The following is a 14,283-nucleotide window of genomic DNA, read 5'->3' as shown; positions in this document are numbered from 1 at the left end:
ACCCCATACACTTGCTCTCCAAACCCCAACCCCACACACTCGCTCTCCAAACCCCAACCCACACACTCGCTCTCCAAACCCCAACCCATACACTCGCTCTCCAAACCCCAACCCCACACACTCGCTCTCCAAACCCCAACCCACACACTCGCTCTCCAAACCCCAACCCAGACACTCACTCTCCAAACCCCAACCCCATACACTCGCTCTCCAAACCCCAACCCATACACTCGCTCTCCAAACCCCAACCCAGACACTCACTCTCCAAACCCCAACCCCACACACTCGCTCTCCAAACCCCAACCCCATACACTCGCTCTCCAAACCCTAACCCCATACACTCGCTCTCCAAACCCTAACCCCATACACTCGCTCTCCAAACCCCAACCCCATACACTCGCTCTCCAAACCCCAACCCACACACTCGCTCTCCAAACCCCAACCCAGACACTCGCTCTCCAAACCCCAACCCCATACACTCGCTCTCCAAACCCTAACCCCATACACTCGCTCTCCAAACCCTAACCCCATACACTCGCTCTCCAAACCCCAACCCCATACACTCGCTCTCCAAACCCTAACCTCATACACTCGCTCTCCAAACCCCAACCCAGACACTCGCTCTCCAAACCCTAACCTCATACACTCGCTCTCCAAACCCCAACCCCATACACTCGCTCTCCAAACCCTAACCCCATACACTTGCTCTCCAAACCCCAACCCCATACACTCGCTCTCCAAACCCTAACCCCATACACTCGCTCTCCAAACCCTAACCCCATACACTCGCTCTCCAAACCCCAACCCCATACACTCGCTCTCCAAACCCCAACCCCATACACTCGCCCTCCAAACCCCAACCCATACACTCGCTCTCCAAACCCCAACCCCACACACTCGCTCTCCAAACCCCAACCCCATACACTCGCTCTCCAAACCCCAACCCCACACACTCGCTCTCCAAACCCCAACCCCACACACTCGCTCTCCAAACCCCAACCCCATACACTCGCTCTCCAAACCCCAACCCCATACACTCTCTCTCCAAACCCCAACCCCATACACTCGCTCTCCAAACCCCAACCCCATACACTCGCTCTCCAAACCCCAACCCCATACACTCGCTCTCTAAACCCTAACCCCATACACTCGCTCTCCAAACCCCAACCCCATACACTCGCTCTCTAAACCCTAACCCCATACACTCACTCTCCAAACCCCAACCCCATACACTCGCTCTCCAAACCCTAACCCCATACACTCGCTCTCCAAACCCCAACCCCATACACTCGCTCTCCAAACCCCAACCCATACACTCGCTCTCCAAACCCCAACCCCACACACTCGCTCTCCAAACCCCAACCCACACACTCGCTCTCTAAACCCTAACCCCATACACTCGCTCTCCAAACCCCAACCCCATACACTCGCTCTCCAAACCCCAACCCCACACACTCGCTCTCCAAACCCCAACCCACACACTCGCTCTCCAAACCCCAACCCCATACACTCGCTCTCCAAACCCCAACCCCACACACTCGCTCTCCAAACCCCAACCCCATACACTCGCTCTCCAAACCCCAACCCCACACACTCGCTCTCCAAACCCCAACCCCATACACTCGCTCTCCAAACCCCAACCCATACACTCGCTCTCCAAACCCCAACCCCATACACTCGCTCTCCAAACCCCAACCCCATACACTCGCTCTCCAAACCCCAACCCATACACTCGCTCTCCAAACCCCAACCCATACACTCGCTCTCCAAACCCCAACCCCATACACTCGCTCTCCAAACCCCAACCCCATACACTCGCCCTCCAAACCCCAACCCCAGACACTCGCCCTCCAAACCCCAACCCCAGACACTCGCTCTCCAAACCCCAACCCAGACACTCGCCCTCCAAACCCCAACCCACACACTCGCTCTCCTAACCCCAACACCATACACTCGCTCTCCAAACCCCAACCCCATACACTCGCTCTCCAAACCCCAACCCAGACACTCGCCCTCCAAACCCTAACCCACACACTCGCTCTCCAAACCCCAACCCACACACTCGCTCTCCTAACCCCAACACCATACACTCGCTCTCCAAACCCCAACCCCATACACTCGCTCTCCAAACCCCAACCCATACACTCGCTCTCCTAACCCCAACCCCATACACTCGCTCTCCAAACCCCAACACCATACACTCGCCCTCCAAACCCCAACCCCACACACTCGCTCTCCAAACCCCAACCCCACACACTCGCTCTCCAAACCCCAACACCATACACTCGCTCTCCTAACCCCAACACCATACACTCGCTCTCCAAACCCCAACACCATACACTCGCTCTCCAAACCCTAACCCCATACACTCGCTCTCCAAACCCCAACCCCACACACTCGCTCTCCAAACCCCAACCCATACACTCGCTCTCCAAACCCTAACCCCATACACTCGCCCTCCAAACCCCAACCCCATACACTGGCTCTCCAAACCCCAACCCCACACACTCGCTCTCCAAACCCCAACCCCATACACTCGCTCTCCAAACCCTAACCCCATACACTCGCTCTCCAAACCCCAACCCCATACACTCGCCCTCCAAACCCTAACCCATACACTCACTCTCCAAACCCCAACCCATACACTCGCTCTCCAAACCCCAACCCCATACACTGGCTCTCCAAACCCTAACCCCATACACTCGCTCTCCAAACCCCAACCCACACACTCGCTCTCCAAACCCTAACCCCATACACTCGCTCTCCAAACCCCAACCCCATACACTCGCCCTCCAAACCCTAACCCCATACACTCGCTCTCCAAACCCCAACCCCATACACTCGCCCTCCAAACCCTAACCCCATACACTCGCTCTCCAAACCCTAACCCCATACACTCGCTCTCCAAACCCTAACCCCATACACTCACTCTCCAAACCCCAACCCATACACTCGCTCTCCAAACCCTAACCCCATACACTCGCTCTCCAAACCCTAACCCCATACACTCGCTCTCCAAACCCCAACCCCATACACTCGCCCTCCAAACCCTAACCCACACACTCGCTCTCCAAACCCTAACCCCATACACTCACTCTCCAAACCCCAACCCCATACACTCGCTCTCCAAACCCCAACGCACACACTCGCTCTCCAAACCCTAACCCCATACACTCGCTCTCCAAACCCTAACCCCATACACTCACTCTCCAAACCGCAACCCCATACACTCGCTCTCCAAACCCCAACGCACACACTCGCTCTCCAAACCCTAACCCCATACACTCGCTCTCCAAACCCCAACCCCATACACCAGGCAACCCTCGCTCTCCAAACCCTAACCCCATACACTACGCAACTCTCGCTCTCCAAACCCTAACCCCATACACTACGCAACTCTCGCTCTCCAAACCCTAACCCCAGACACTACGCAACCCTCGCTCTCCAAACCCTAACCCCAGACACTACGCAACCCTCGCTCTCCAAACCCTAACCCCATACACTACGCAACCCTCGCTCTCCAAACCCTAACCCCATACACTCGCTCTCCAAACCCCAACCCCATACACTCGCTCTCCAAACCCTAACCCCATACACCAGGCAACCCCGATGTATAGACCCCCCATTGAACATTACCCCGATGTACAGACCCATTGACCATTACCCCGATGTACAGACCCATTGACCATTACCCCGATGTACAGACCCATTGACCATTACCCCGATGTACAGACCCAACATTGACCATTACCCCGATGTACAGACCCCCCATTGACCATTACCCCGATGTACAGACCCATTGACCATTACCCCATGTACAGATCCATTGACCATTACCCCGATGTACAGACCCATTGACCATTACCCCGATGTACAGACCCATTGACCGTTACCCCGATGTACAGACCCCCCATTGACCGTTACCCCGATGTACAGACCCCCCATTGACCATTACCCCGATGTACAGACCCCCCATTGACCATTACCCCGATGTACAGACCCATTGACCATTACCCCGATGTACAGACCCATTGACCATTACCCCGATGTACAGACCCATTGACCATTATCCCGATGTACAGACCCATTGACCATTACCCCGATGTACAGACCCCCCATTGACCATTACCCCGATGTACAGACCCATTGACCATTACCCTGATGTACAGACCCATTGACCATTACCCCACTGTACAGACCCCCCATTGACCATTATCCCGATGTACAGACCCATTGACCATTACCCCACTGTACAGACCCCCCATTGACCATTACCCCACTGTACAGACCCCCCATTGACCATTACCCCGATGTACAGACCCATTGACCATTATCCCGATGTACAGACCCATTGACCATTACCCCACTGTACAGACCCCCCATTGACCATTACCCCACTGTACAGACCCCCCATTGACCATTATCCCGATGTACAGACCCATTGACCATTACCCCACTGTACAGACCCCCCATTGACCATTACCCCACTGTACAGACCCCCCATTGACCATTACCCCGATGTACAGACCCATTGACCATTACCCCGATGTACAGACCCATTGACCATTACCCCGATGTACAGACCCATTGACCGTTACCCCGATGTACAGACCCCCCATTGACCATTACGCTGATGTACAGACCCATTGACCATTACCCCGATGTACAGACCCCCCATTGACCATTACCCCGATGTACAGACCCATTGACCATTACCCCGATGTACAGACCCATTGACCGTTACCCCGATGTACAGACCCCCCATTGACCATTACCTCGATGTACAGACCCATTGACCATTACCCCGATGTACAGACCCATTGACCATTACCCCGATGTACAGACCCCCCATTGACCATTACCCCGATGTACAGACCCATTGACCATTACCCCATGTACAGACCCATTGACCATTACCCTGATGTACAGACCCATTGACCATTACCCCGATGTACAGACCCCCCATTGACCATTACCCCGATGTACAGACCCATTGACCATTACCCCGATGTACAGACCCATTTACCATTACCCCGATGTACAGACCCATTGACCATTACCCCGATGTACAGACCCCCCATTGACCATTACCCCGATGTACAGACCCATTGACCATTACCCCGATGTACAGACCCATTGACCATTACCCCGATGTACAGACCCCCCATTGACCATTACCCCGATGTACAGACCCATTGACCATTGCCCCGATGTACAGACCCATTGACCATTACCCCGATGTACGGACCCCCCATTGACCATTACCCCGATGTACAGACCCATTGACCATTACCTCGATGTACGGGACCCCCCATTGACCATTACCCCGATGTACAGACCCATTGACCATTACCCCGATGTACAGGCCCATTGACCATTACCCCGATGTACAGACCCATTGACCATTACCCCGATGTACAGACCCATTGACCATTACCCCGATGTACAGACCCATTGACCATTACCTCGATGTACGGACCCATTGACCATTACCCCGATGTACAGACCCATTGACCATTACCTCGATGTACGGGACCCCCCATTGACCATTACCCCGATGTACAGACCCATTGACCATTACCCCGATGTACAGACCCATTGACCATTACCTCGATGTACGGGACCCCCCATTGACCATTACCCCGATGTACAGACCCCCCATTGACCATTACCCCGATGTACAGACCCATTGACCATCACCCCGATGTACAGACCCATTGACCATTACCTCGATGTACGGACCCCCCATTGACCATTACCCCGATGTACAGACCCCCCATTGACCATTACCCCGATGTACAGACCCATTGACCGTTACCTCGATGTACGGGACCCCCCATTGACCATTACCCCGATGTACAGACCCCCCATTGACCATTACCCCGATGTACAGACCCATTGACCATTACCCCGATGTACAGACCCATTGACCATTACCCCAATGTACGGACCCCCCCCATTGACCGTTACCTCGATGTACGGGACCCCCATGAGCTGCAGCAGCCGTTTACACTCGTCGTTGTGTTGTTTGGTGACCTTCACCAGCCTCTTGTTGAACCTCTCGATGTTCTCAGCATCACCTAGGGTCAAGAGAAGCGTGTCAGACTGCAGTCCGCCAGCTCCCATTCACCTCTGACCCTCACTGACCCCAGCACCCAGTCACATACTGACCCCACGTCCCTGCTGTGGGTTTGGGGGCCTTGGTGAGACCACACCTGGAGTATTGTGTGCAGTGTCGGTCTCCTTAACTAAGGAAGGATACACTTGCCACAGAGGGAGTGCAGCGAAGGTTCACCAGACTGATTCCTGGGAGGGCAGGACTGCCGTATGAGGAGAGATTGGGTCGACTGGGCCTGTATTCACTGGAGTTTAGAAGAATGAGAGGGGATCTCATTGAAAGGTATAAAATTCTGACGGGGTTGGACAGACTGGATGCGGGGAAGATGTTTCCCCCGGGGGCTGGGAAGTCTAGAACAAGGAGTCACAGTCTCAGGATACGGGGTAGGAAATTTAGGACCGAGATGAGGAGAAATGTTCTCACTCCGAGGATGGTGAACCTGTGGAATTCTCTACCACAGAAGGCTGTGGGGGCCAAGTCACTGAATATATTTAAGAGGGAGACCGATAGATTTCTAGACACAAAAGGCATCAAGGGGTATTGGGGAGAAAGCGGGAATATGGTGTTGAGATAGAGGATCAGCCATGATCGTATTGAATGGTGCAGGCTCGAGGGGCCGAATGGCCGACTCCTGCTCCTATTGTCTATGTTTCAATGCTCGGTCCCACACCGGGCAATGGAGACAGGACCTGGGACTCCCTGCACCACCGGCAGAGCTTAATTCTGGTGCCTGAAGGACACGTTTGGAGCCACGGTGAGCAGCTGGAATCAGGCCAGTGCGACACAGTGTTCCCCCTCACCCGCCCAGTCCATGAATTAACTAACGGCGCCATCCTGTGACATTGTAACCGTCTCTCTGCCCAAGGGAGCGCCGCACTGTCGGAGGGGCAGTACTGAGGGAGTGCCGCACTGTCGGAGGGGCAGTACTGAGGGAGCGCCGCACTGTCGGAGGGGCAGTACTGAGGGAGCGCCGCACTGTCGGAGGGGCAGTACTGAGGGAGCGCCGCACTGTCGGAGGGGCAGTACTGAGGGAGTGCCGCACTGTCGGAGGGGCAGTACTGAGGGAGCGCCGCACTGTCGGAGGGGCAGTACTGAGGGAGAGCCGCACTGTCGGAGGGGCAGTACTGAGGGAGTGCCGCACTGTCGGAGGGGCAGTACCGATGGAGCGCCGCACTGTCGGAGGATCAGTACTGAGGGAGCACCGCACTGTCGGAGGGGCAGTACTGAGGGAGAGCCGCACTGTCGGAGGGGCAGTAATGAGGGAGTGCCGCACTGTCGGAGGGGCAGTACTGAGGGAGCGCTGCACTGTCGGAGGGGCAGTACTGAGGGAGCGCTGCACTGTCGGAGGGGCAGTACTGAGGGAGAGCCGCACTGTCGGAGGGGCAGTACTGAGGGAGCGCCGCACTGTCGGAGGGGCAGTACTGAGGGAGCCCCGCACTGTCGGAGGGGCCGTCTTTCGGATGAGACCTTAAACCGAGACCCTGTCCACTCTCTGAAGAGGTGGATGTAAAAGATCCCACGGTCACTATTTCGAACAGGAGCAGTGGAGTTATCCTGAGTGCCCTGGGGCCAATATCGATCCCTTATTATCCATTATCCACATTGTACGCACCCAGAGAGGCTGCAATTTATGGCCCATTACTTTTTAAAACCGCACGTTCAATGACCATTTTGTATATACATCCGCAAATAAACACAGCATAGATAACACACACACACACATAATGTATGCACCAATGGTGGCAGAGCCCAGCACGTGAGTGCAACAGACAAGGCGTTTGTAACCATCTTTAGCCAGAACTGCCGAGTAGATGATCCATATCGACCTTCTCTTGACATTCAGCGGCATTCCCATGGCCGAATTCCCCATCATCAACATCCTGGGGGTCACCATTGACCAGAAACTGAACTGGACCAGCCACATAAATACTGTGGCAACAAGAGCAGGTCAGAGGCTGGGTTTTCTGTGGCCAGTGTCTCAACTCCTGACTCCCCAAAGCCTTGCCACCAGCTACAAGGCACAAGTCAGGAGAAAAAGATTAGTGAAGATAAACGTGGGTCCCTTACAGTCAGATTCAGGTGAATTTATAATGTGGAACAAAGAAATGGCAGACCAATTGAACAAATACTTTGGTTCTGTCTTTCCGAAGGAAGACACAAATAACCTTCCGGAAATACTAGGGGACCGAGGGTCTAGTGAGAAGGAGGAACTGAAGGATATCCTTATTAGTCGGGAAATTGTGTTGGAAAAATTGATGGGATTGAAGGCCGATAAATCCCCGGGGCCTGATATTCTGCATCCCAGAGTACTTAAGGAAGTGGCCCTAGAAATAGTGGATGTATTGGTGATCATTTTCCAACAGTCTATCGACTCTGGATCAGTTCCTATGGACTGGAGGGTAGCTAATGTAACACCACTTTTTAAAAAAGGAGGGAGAGAGAAAATGGGTAATTATAGACCGGTTAGCCTGACATCGGTAGTGGGGAAAATGTTGGAATCAATTATTAAAGATGAAATAGCAGCGCATTTGGAAAGCAGTCACAGGATCAGACCAAGTCAGCATGGATTTATGAAAGGGAAATCATGCTTGACAAATCTTCTGGAATTTTTTGAGGACAAGGGAGAACCAGTGGATGTGGTGTATTTGGACTTTCAAAAGGCTTTTGACAAGGCCCCACACAAGAGATTGGTGTGCAAAGTCAAAGCACATGGTATTGGGGGTAATGTATTGACGTGGATAGAGAACTGGTTGGCAGACAGGAAGCAGAGAGTCGGGATAAACAGGTCCTTTTCAGAATGGGAGGCAGTGACTAGTGGGGTGCCACAGGGCTCAGTGCTGGGACCCCAGCTCTTTACAATATACATTAATGATTTAGATGAAGGAATTGAGTGTAATATCTCCAAGTTTGCAGATGACACTAAGCTGGGTGGCGGTGTGAGCTGTGAGGAGGATGCTAAGAGGCTGCAGGGTGACTTGGACAGGTTAGGTGAGTGGGCAAATGCATGGCAGATGCAGTATAATGTGGATAAATGTGAGGTTATCCACTTTGGGGGCAAAAACAGGAAGGCAGAATATTATCTGAATGGTGACAGATTAGGAAAAGGGGAGGTGCAACGAGACCTGGGTGTCATGGTACATCAGTCATTGAAAGTTGGCATGCAGGTACAGCAGGCGGTGAAGAAGGCAAATGGTATGTTGGCCTTCATAGCTAGGGGATTTGAGTATAGGAGCAGGGAGGTCTTACTGCAGTTGTACAGGGCCTTAGTGAGGCCACACCTGGAATATTGTGTTCAGTTTTGGTCTCCTAATCTGAGGAAGGACGTTCTTGCTATTGAGGGAGTGCAGCGAAGGTTCACCAGACTGATTCCCGGGATGGCAGGACTGACATATGAGGAGAGACTGGATCGACTAGGCCTTTATTCACTGGAGTTTAGAAGGATGAGAGGGGATCTCATAGAAACATATAAAATTCTGACGGGACTGGACAGGTTGGATGCGGGAAGAATGTTCCCGATGTTGGGGAAGTCCAGAACCAGGGGTCATAGTCTAAGGATAAGGGGTAAGCCATTTAGGACCGAGATGAGGAGAAACTTCTTCACCCAGAGAGTTGTGAACCTGTGGAATTCCCTGCCGCAGAGAGTTGTTGAGGCCAGTTCATTGGATATATTCAAGAGGGAGTTAGATGTGGTCCTTACGGCTAAAGGGATCAAGGGGTATGGAGAGAAAGCAGGAAAGGGGTACTGAGGGAATGATCAGCCATGATCTTATTGAATGGTGGTGCAGGCTCGAAGGGCCGAATGGCCGACTCCTGCACCTATTTGCTTTGTTCCAATGTGATGGAACACTCCCCACTTTGCCTGGATGAGTTGCAGCTCCAACAACATTCGAGGAGCTCAACACCATCCAGGACAAAGCAGCCCACTCGATGGGCACGCTACCCACCACCCTCAACACTCACTCCCTCCACCACCCTCAACACTCACTCCCTCCACCACCCTCAACACTCACTCCCTCCACCACCCTCAACACTCAATCCCTCCACCACCCTCAACACTCACTCCCTCCACCACCCTCAACACTCACTCCCTCCACCACCCTCAACACTCACTCCCTCCACCACCCTCAACACTCACTCCCTCCACCACCCTCAACACTCACTCCCTCCACCACCCTCAACACTCACTCCCTCCACCACCCTCAACACTCACTCCCTCCACCACCCTCAACACTCACTCCCTCCACCACCCTCAACACTCAATCCCTCCACCACCCTCAACACTCACTCCCTCCACCACCCTCAACACTCACTCCCTCCACCACCCTCAACACTCACTCCCTCCACCACCCTCAACACTCACTCCCTCCACCACCCTCAACACTCACTCCCTCCACCACCCTCAACACTCACTCCCTCCACCACCCTCAACGCTCACTCCCTCCGCCACCCTCAACGCTCACTCCCTCCGCCACCCTCAACGCTCACTCCCTCCGCCACCCTCAACGCTCACTCCCTCCGCCACCCTCAACGCTCACTCCCTCCGCCACCCTCAACGCTCACTCCCTCCGCCACCCTCAACGCTCACTCCCTCCGCCACCCTCAACGCTCACTCCCTCCGCCACCCTCAACGCTCACTCCCTCCGCCACCCTCAACGCTCACTCCCTCCACCACCCTCAACGCTCACTCCCTCCACCACCCTCAACACTCACTCCCTCCACCACCCTCAACACTCACTCCCGACACCACCCTCAACACTCACTCCCTCCACCACCCTCAACACTCAATCCCTCCACCACCCTCAACACTCACTCCCTCCACCACCCTCAACACTCACTCCCTCCACCACCCTCAACACTCACTCCCTCCACCACCCTCAACACTCACTCCCTCCACCACCCTCAACACTCACTCCCTCCACCACCCTCAACACTCACTCCCTCCACCACCCTCAACACTCACTCCCTCCACCACCCTCAACACTCACTCCCTCCACCACCCTCAACACTCACTCCCCTCCACCACCCTCAACACTCACTCCCTCCACCACCCTCAACACTCACTCCCTCCACCACCCTCAACACTCACTCCCTCCACCACCCTCAACACTCACTCCCTCCACCACCCTCAACACTCACTCCCTCCACCACCCTCAACACTCACTCCCTCCACCACCTACAACGCTCACTCCCTCCACCATCTACAACGCTCACTCCCTCCACCACCCTCAACACTCACTCCCTCCACCACCCTCAACACTCCCTCCCTCCACCACCCTCAACACTCCCTCCCTCCACCACCTACAACACTCACTCCCTCCACCACCTACAACACTCACTCCCTCAACCACCTACAACGCTTACTCCCTCAACCACCCACAACGCTCACTCCCTCAACCACCCTCAAAGCTCACTCCCTCCGCCACGCTCAACGCTCACTCCCTCCGCCACCCTCAACGCTCAATCCCTCCGCCACCCTCAACGCTCACTCCCTCCGCCACCCTCAACGCTCACTCCCTCCGCCACCCTCAACGCTCACTCCCTCCGCCACCCTCAACACACACTCCCTCACCACCCTCAACACTCACTCCCTCCACCACCCTCAACACTCACTCCCTCCACCAAAAAACCTCCCCCCCCACCCCCACCCAACACCACATCCCTCCACACACCACCTCACCCCACCCCCTCCCCACCACCCAACACCCCCACACCCCACACCACCCACCACCACCACACCACTCCCCCCACCCTCAACACTCACTCCCTCCACCACCCCACACACACTCACACCCCCACCCTCAACACTCACTCCCTCCACCACCCTCAACACTCACTCCCTCCACCACCCTCAACACTCACTCCCTCACACCACCCTCAACACTCACTCCCTCCACCACCCTCAACACTCACTCCCTCCACCACCCTCAACACTCACTCCCTCACCACCCTCAACACTCACTCCCTCACCACCCTCAACACTCACTCCCTCACCACCCTCAACACTCACTCCCTCCACCACCCTCAACACTCACTCCCTCCACCACCCTCAACACTCACTCCCTCCACCACCCTCAACACTCACTCCCTCCACCACCCTCAACACTCACTCCCTCCACCACCCTCAACACTCACTCCCTCCACCACCCTCAACACTCACTCCCTCCACCACCCTCAACACTCACTCCCTCCACCACCCTCAACACTCACTCCCTCCACCACCCTCAACACTCACTCCCTCCACCACCCTCAACACTCACTCCCTCAACCACCCTCAACACTCACTCCCTCCACCACCCTCAACACTCACTCCCTCAACCACCCTCAACACTCACTCCCTCAACCACCCTCAACACTCCACTCCCTCCACCACCCTCAACACTCCCTCCCTCCACCACCCTCAACACTCCCTCCCTCCACCACCCTCAACACTCCCTCCCTCCACCACCCTCCAACACTCACTCCCTCCACCACCCTCAACACTCACTCCCTCCACCACCTACAACACTCACTCCCTCCACCACCTACAACACTCACTCCCTCCACCATCTACAACGCTCACTCCCTCCACCACCTACAACGCTCACTCCCTCCACCACCTACAACGCTCACTCCCTCCACCACCCTACAACACTCACTCCCTCCACCACCCTCAACACTCACTCCCTCCACCACCCTCAACGCTCACTCCCTCCGCCACCCTCAACGCTCAATCCCTCCGCCACCCTCAACGCTCACTCCCTCCGCCACCCTCAACACTAACTCCCTCCACCACCCTCAACACTCACTCCCTCCACCACCCTCAACACTCACTCCCTCAACCACCCTCAACACTCACTCCCTCAACCACCCTCAACACTCACTACCTCAACCACCCTCAACACTCACTACCTCAACCACCCTCAACACTCACTCCCTCAACCACCCTCAACACTCACTCCCTCAACCACCCTCAACACTCACTCCCTCAACCACCCTCAACACTCACTCCCTCCACCACCCTCAACACTCACTCCCTCCACCACCCTCAACACTCACTCCCTCCACCACCCTCAACACTCACTCCCTCCACCACCCTCAACACTCACTCCCTCCACCACCCTCAACACTCACTCCCTCCACCACCCTCAACACTCACTCCCTCCACCACCCTCAACACTCACTCCCTCCACCACCCTCAACACTCACTCCCTCCACCACCCTCAACACTCACTCCCTCCACCACCCTCAACACTCACTCCCTCCACCACCCTCAACACTCACTCCCTCCACCACCCTCAACACTCACTCCCTCCACCACCCTCAACACTCACTCCCTCCACCACCCTCAACACTCACTCCCTCCACCACCCTCAACACTCACTCCCTCAACCACCCTCAACACTCACTCCCTCAACCACCCTCAACACTCACTCCCTCAACCACCCTCAACACTCACTCCCTCAACCACCCTCAACACTCACTCCCTCAACCACCCTCAACACTCCCTCCCTCCACCACCCTCAACACTCCCTCCCTCCACCACCCTCAACACTCCCTCCCTCCACCACCCTCAACACTCCCTCCCTCCACCACCCGCAACACTCACTCCCTCCACCACCTACAACACTCACTCCCTCCACCACCTACAACACTCACTCCCTCCACCATCTACAACACTCACTCCCTCCACCACCTACAACGCTCACTCCCTATACCACCTACAACGCTCACTCCCTCCACCACCTACAACGCTCACTCCCTCCACCACCCTCAACACTCACTCCCTCCACCACCCTCAACACTCCCTCCCTCCACCACCTACAACGCTCACTCCCTCAACCACCTACAACGCTCACTCCCTCCACCACCTACAACGCTCACTCCCTCAACCACCCTCAACGCTCACTCCCTCCACCACGCTCAACGCTCACTCCCTCCATCACCCTCAACGCTCACTCCCTCCACCACCCTCAACGCTCACTCCCTCCACCACCCTCAACACTCACTCCCTCCACCACCCTCAACACTCTCCCTCCACCACCCTCAACACTCACTCCCTCCACCACCCTCAACACTCCCTCCCTCCACCACCCTCAACACTCCCTCCCTCCACCACCCTCAACACTCCCTCCCTCCACCACCCTCAACACTCCCTCCCTCCACCACCCTCAACACTCACTCCCTCC

At 55.5% G+C, this 14,283-nt stretch overlaps 1 protein-coding gene across 1 annotated transcript in view; it reads right to left on the bottom strand.

Annotated features, from left to right (window-relative positions):
* Nucleotides 1–14,283, bottom strand: part of fen1 (flap structure-specific endonuclease 1) — a gene marked incomplete at both ends in the record, with an annotated part of 46,440 nt that overhangs the window by 13,927 nt on the left and 18,230 nt on the right. Inside the window, one exon of the mRNA XM_070870808.1 lies at nucleotides 5,971–6,080. Within this exon, the coding sequence (XP_070726909.1) occupies nucleotides 5,971–6,080 (110 nt within the window). The remainder of the gene's footprint in view (nucleotides 1–5,970; nucleotides 6,081–14,283) is intronic.

This window comes from Pristiophorus japonicus, unplaced genomic scaffold (assembly GCF_044704955.1).
Source record: "Pristiophorus japonicus isolate sPriJap1 unplaced genomic scaffold, sPriJap1.hap1 HAP1_SCAFFOLD_1767, whole genome shotgun sequence".
Taxonomy (NCBI): Eukaryota; Metazoa; Chordata; class Chondrichthyes; family Pristiophoridae; genus Pristiophorus; species Pristiophorus japonicus.
This window is presented reverse-complemented; position numbering and strand designations above follow the sequence as displayed.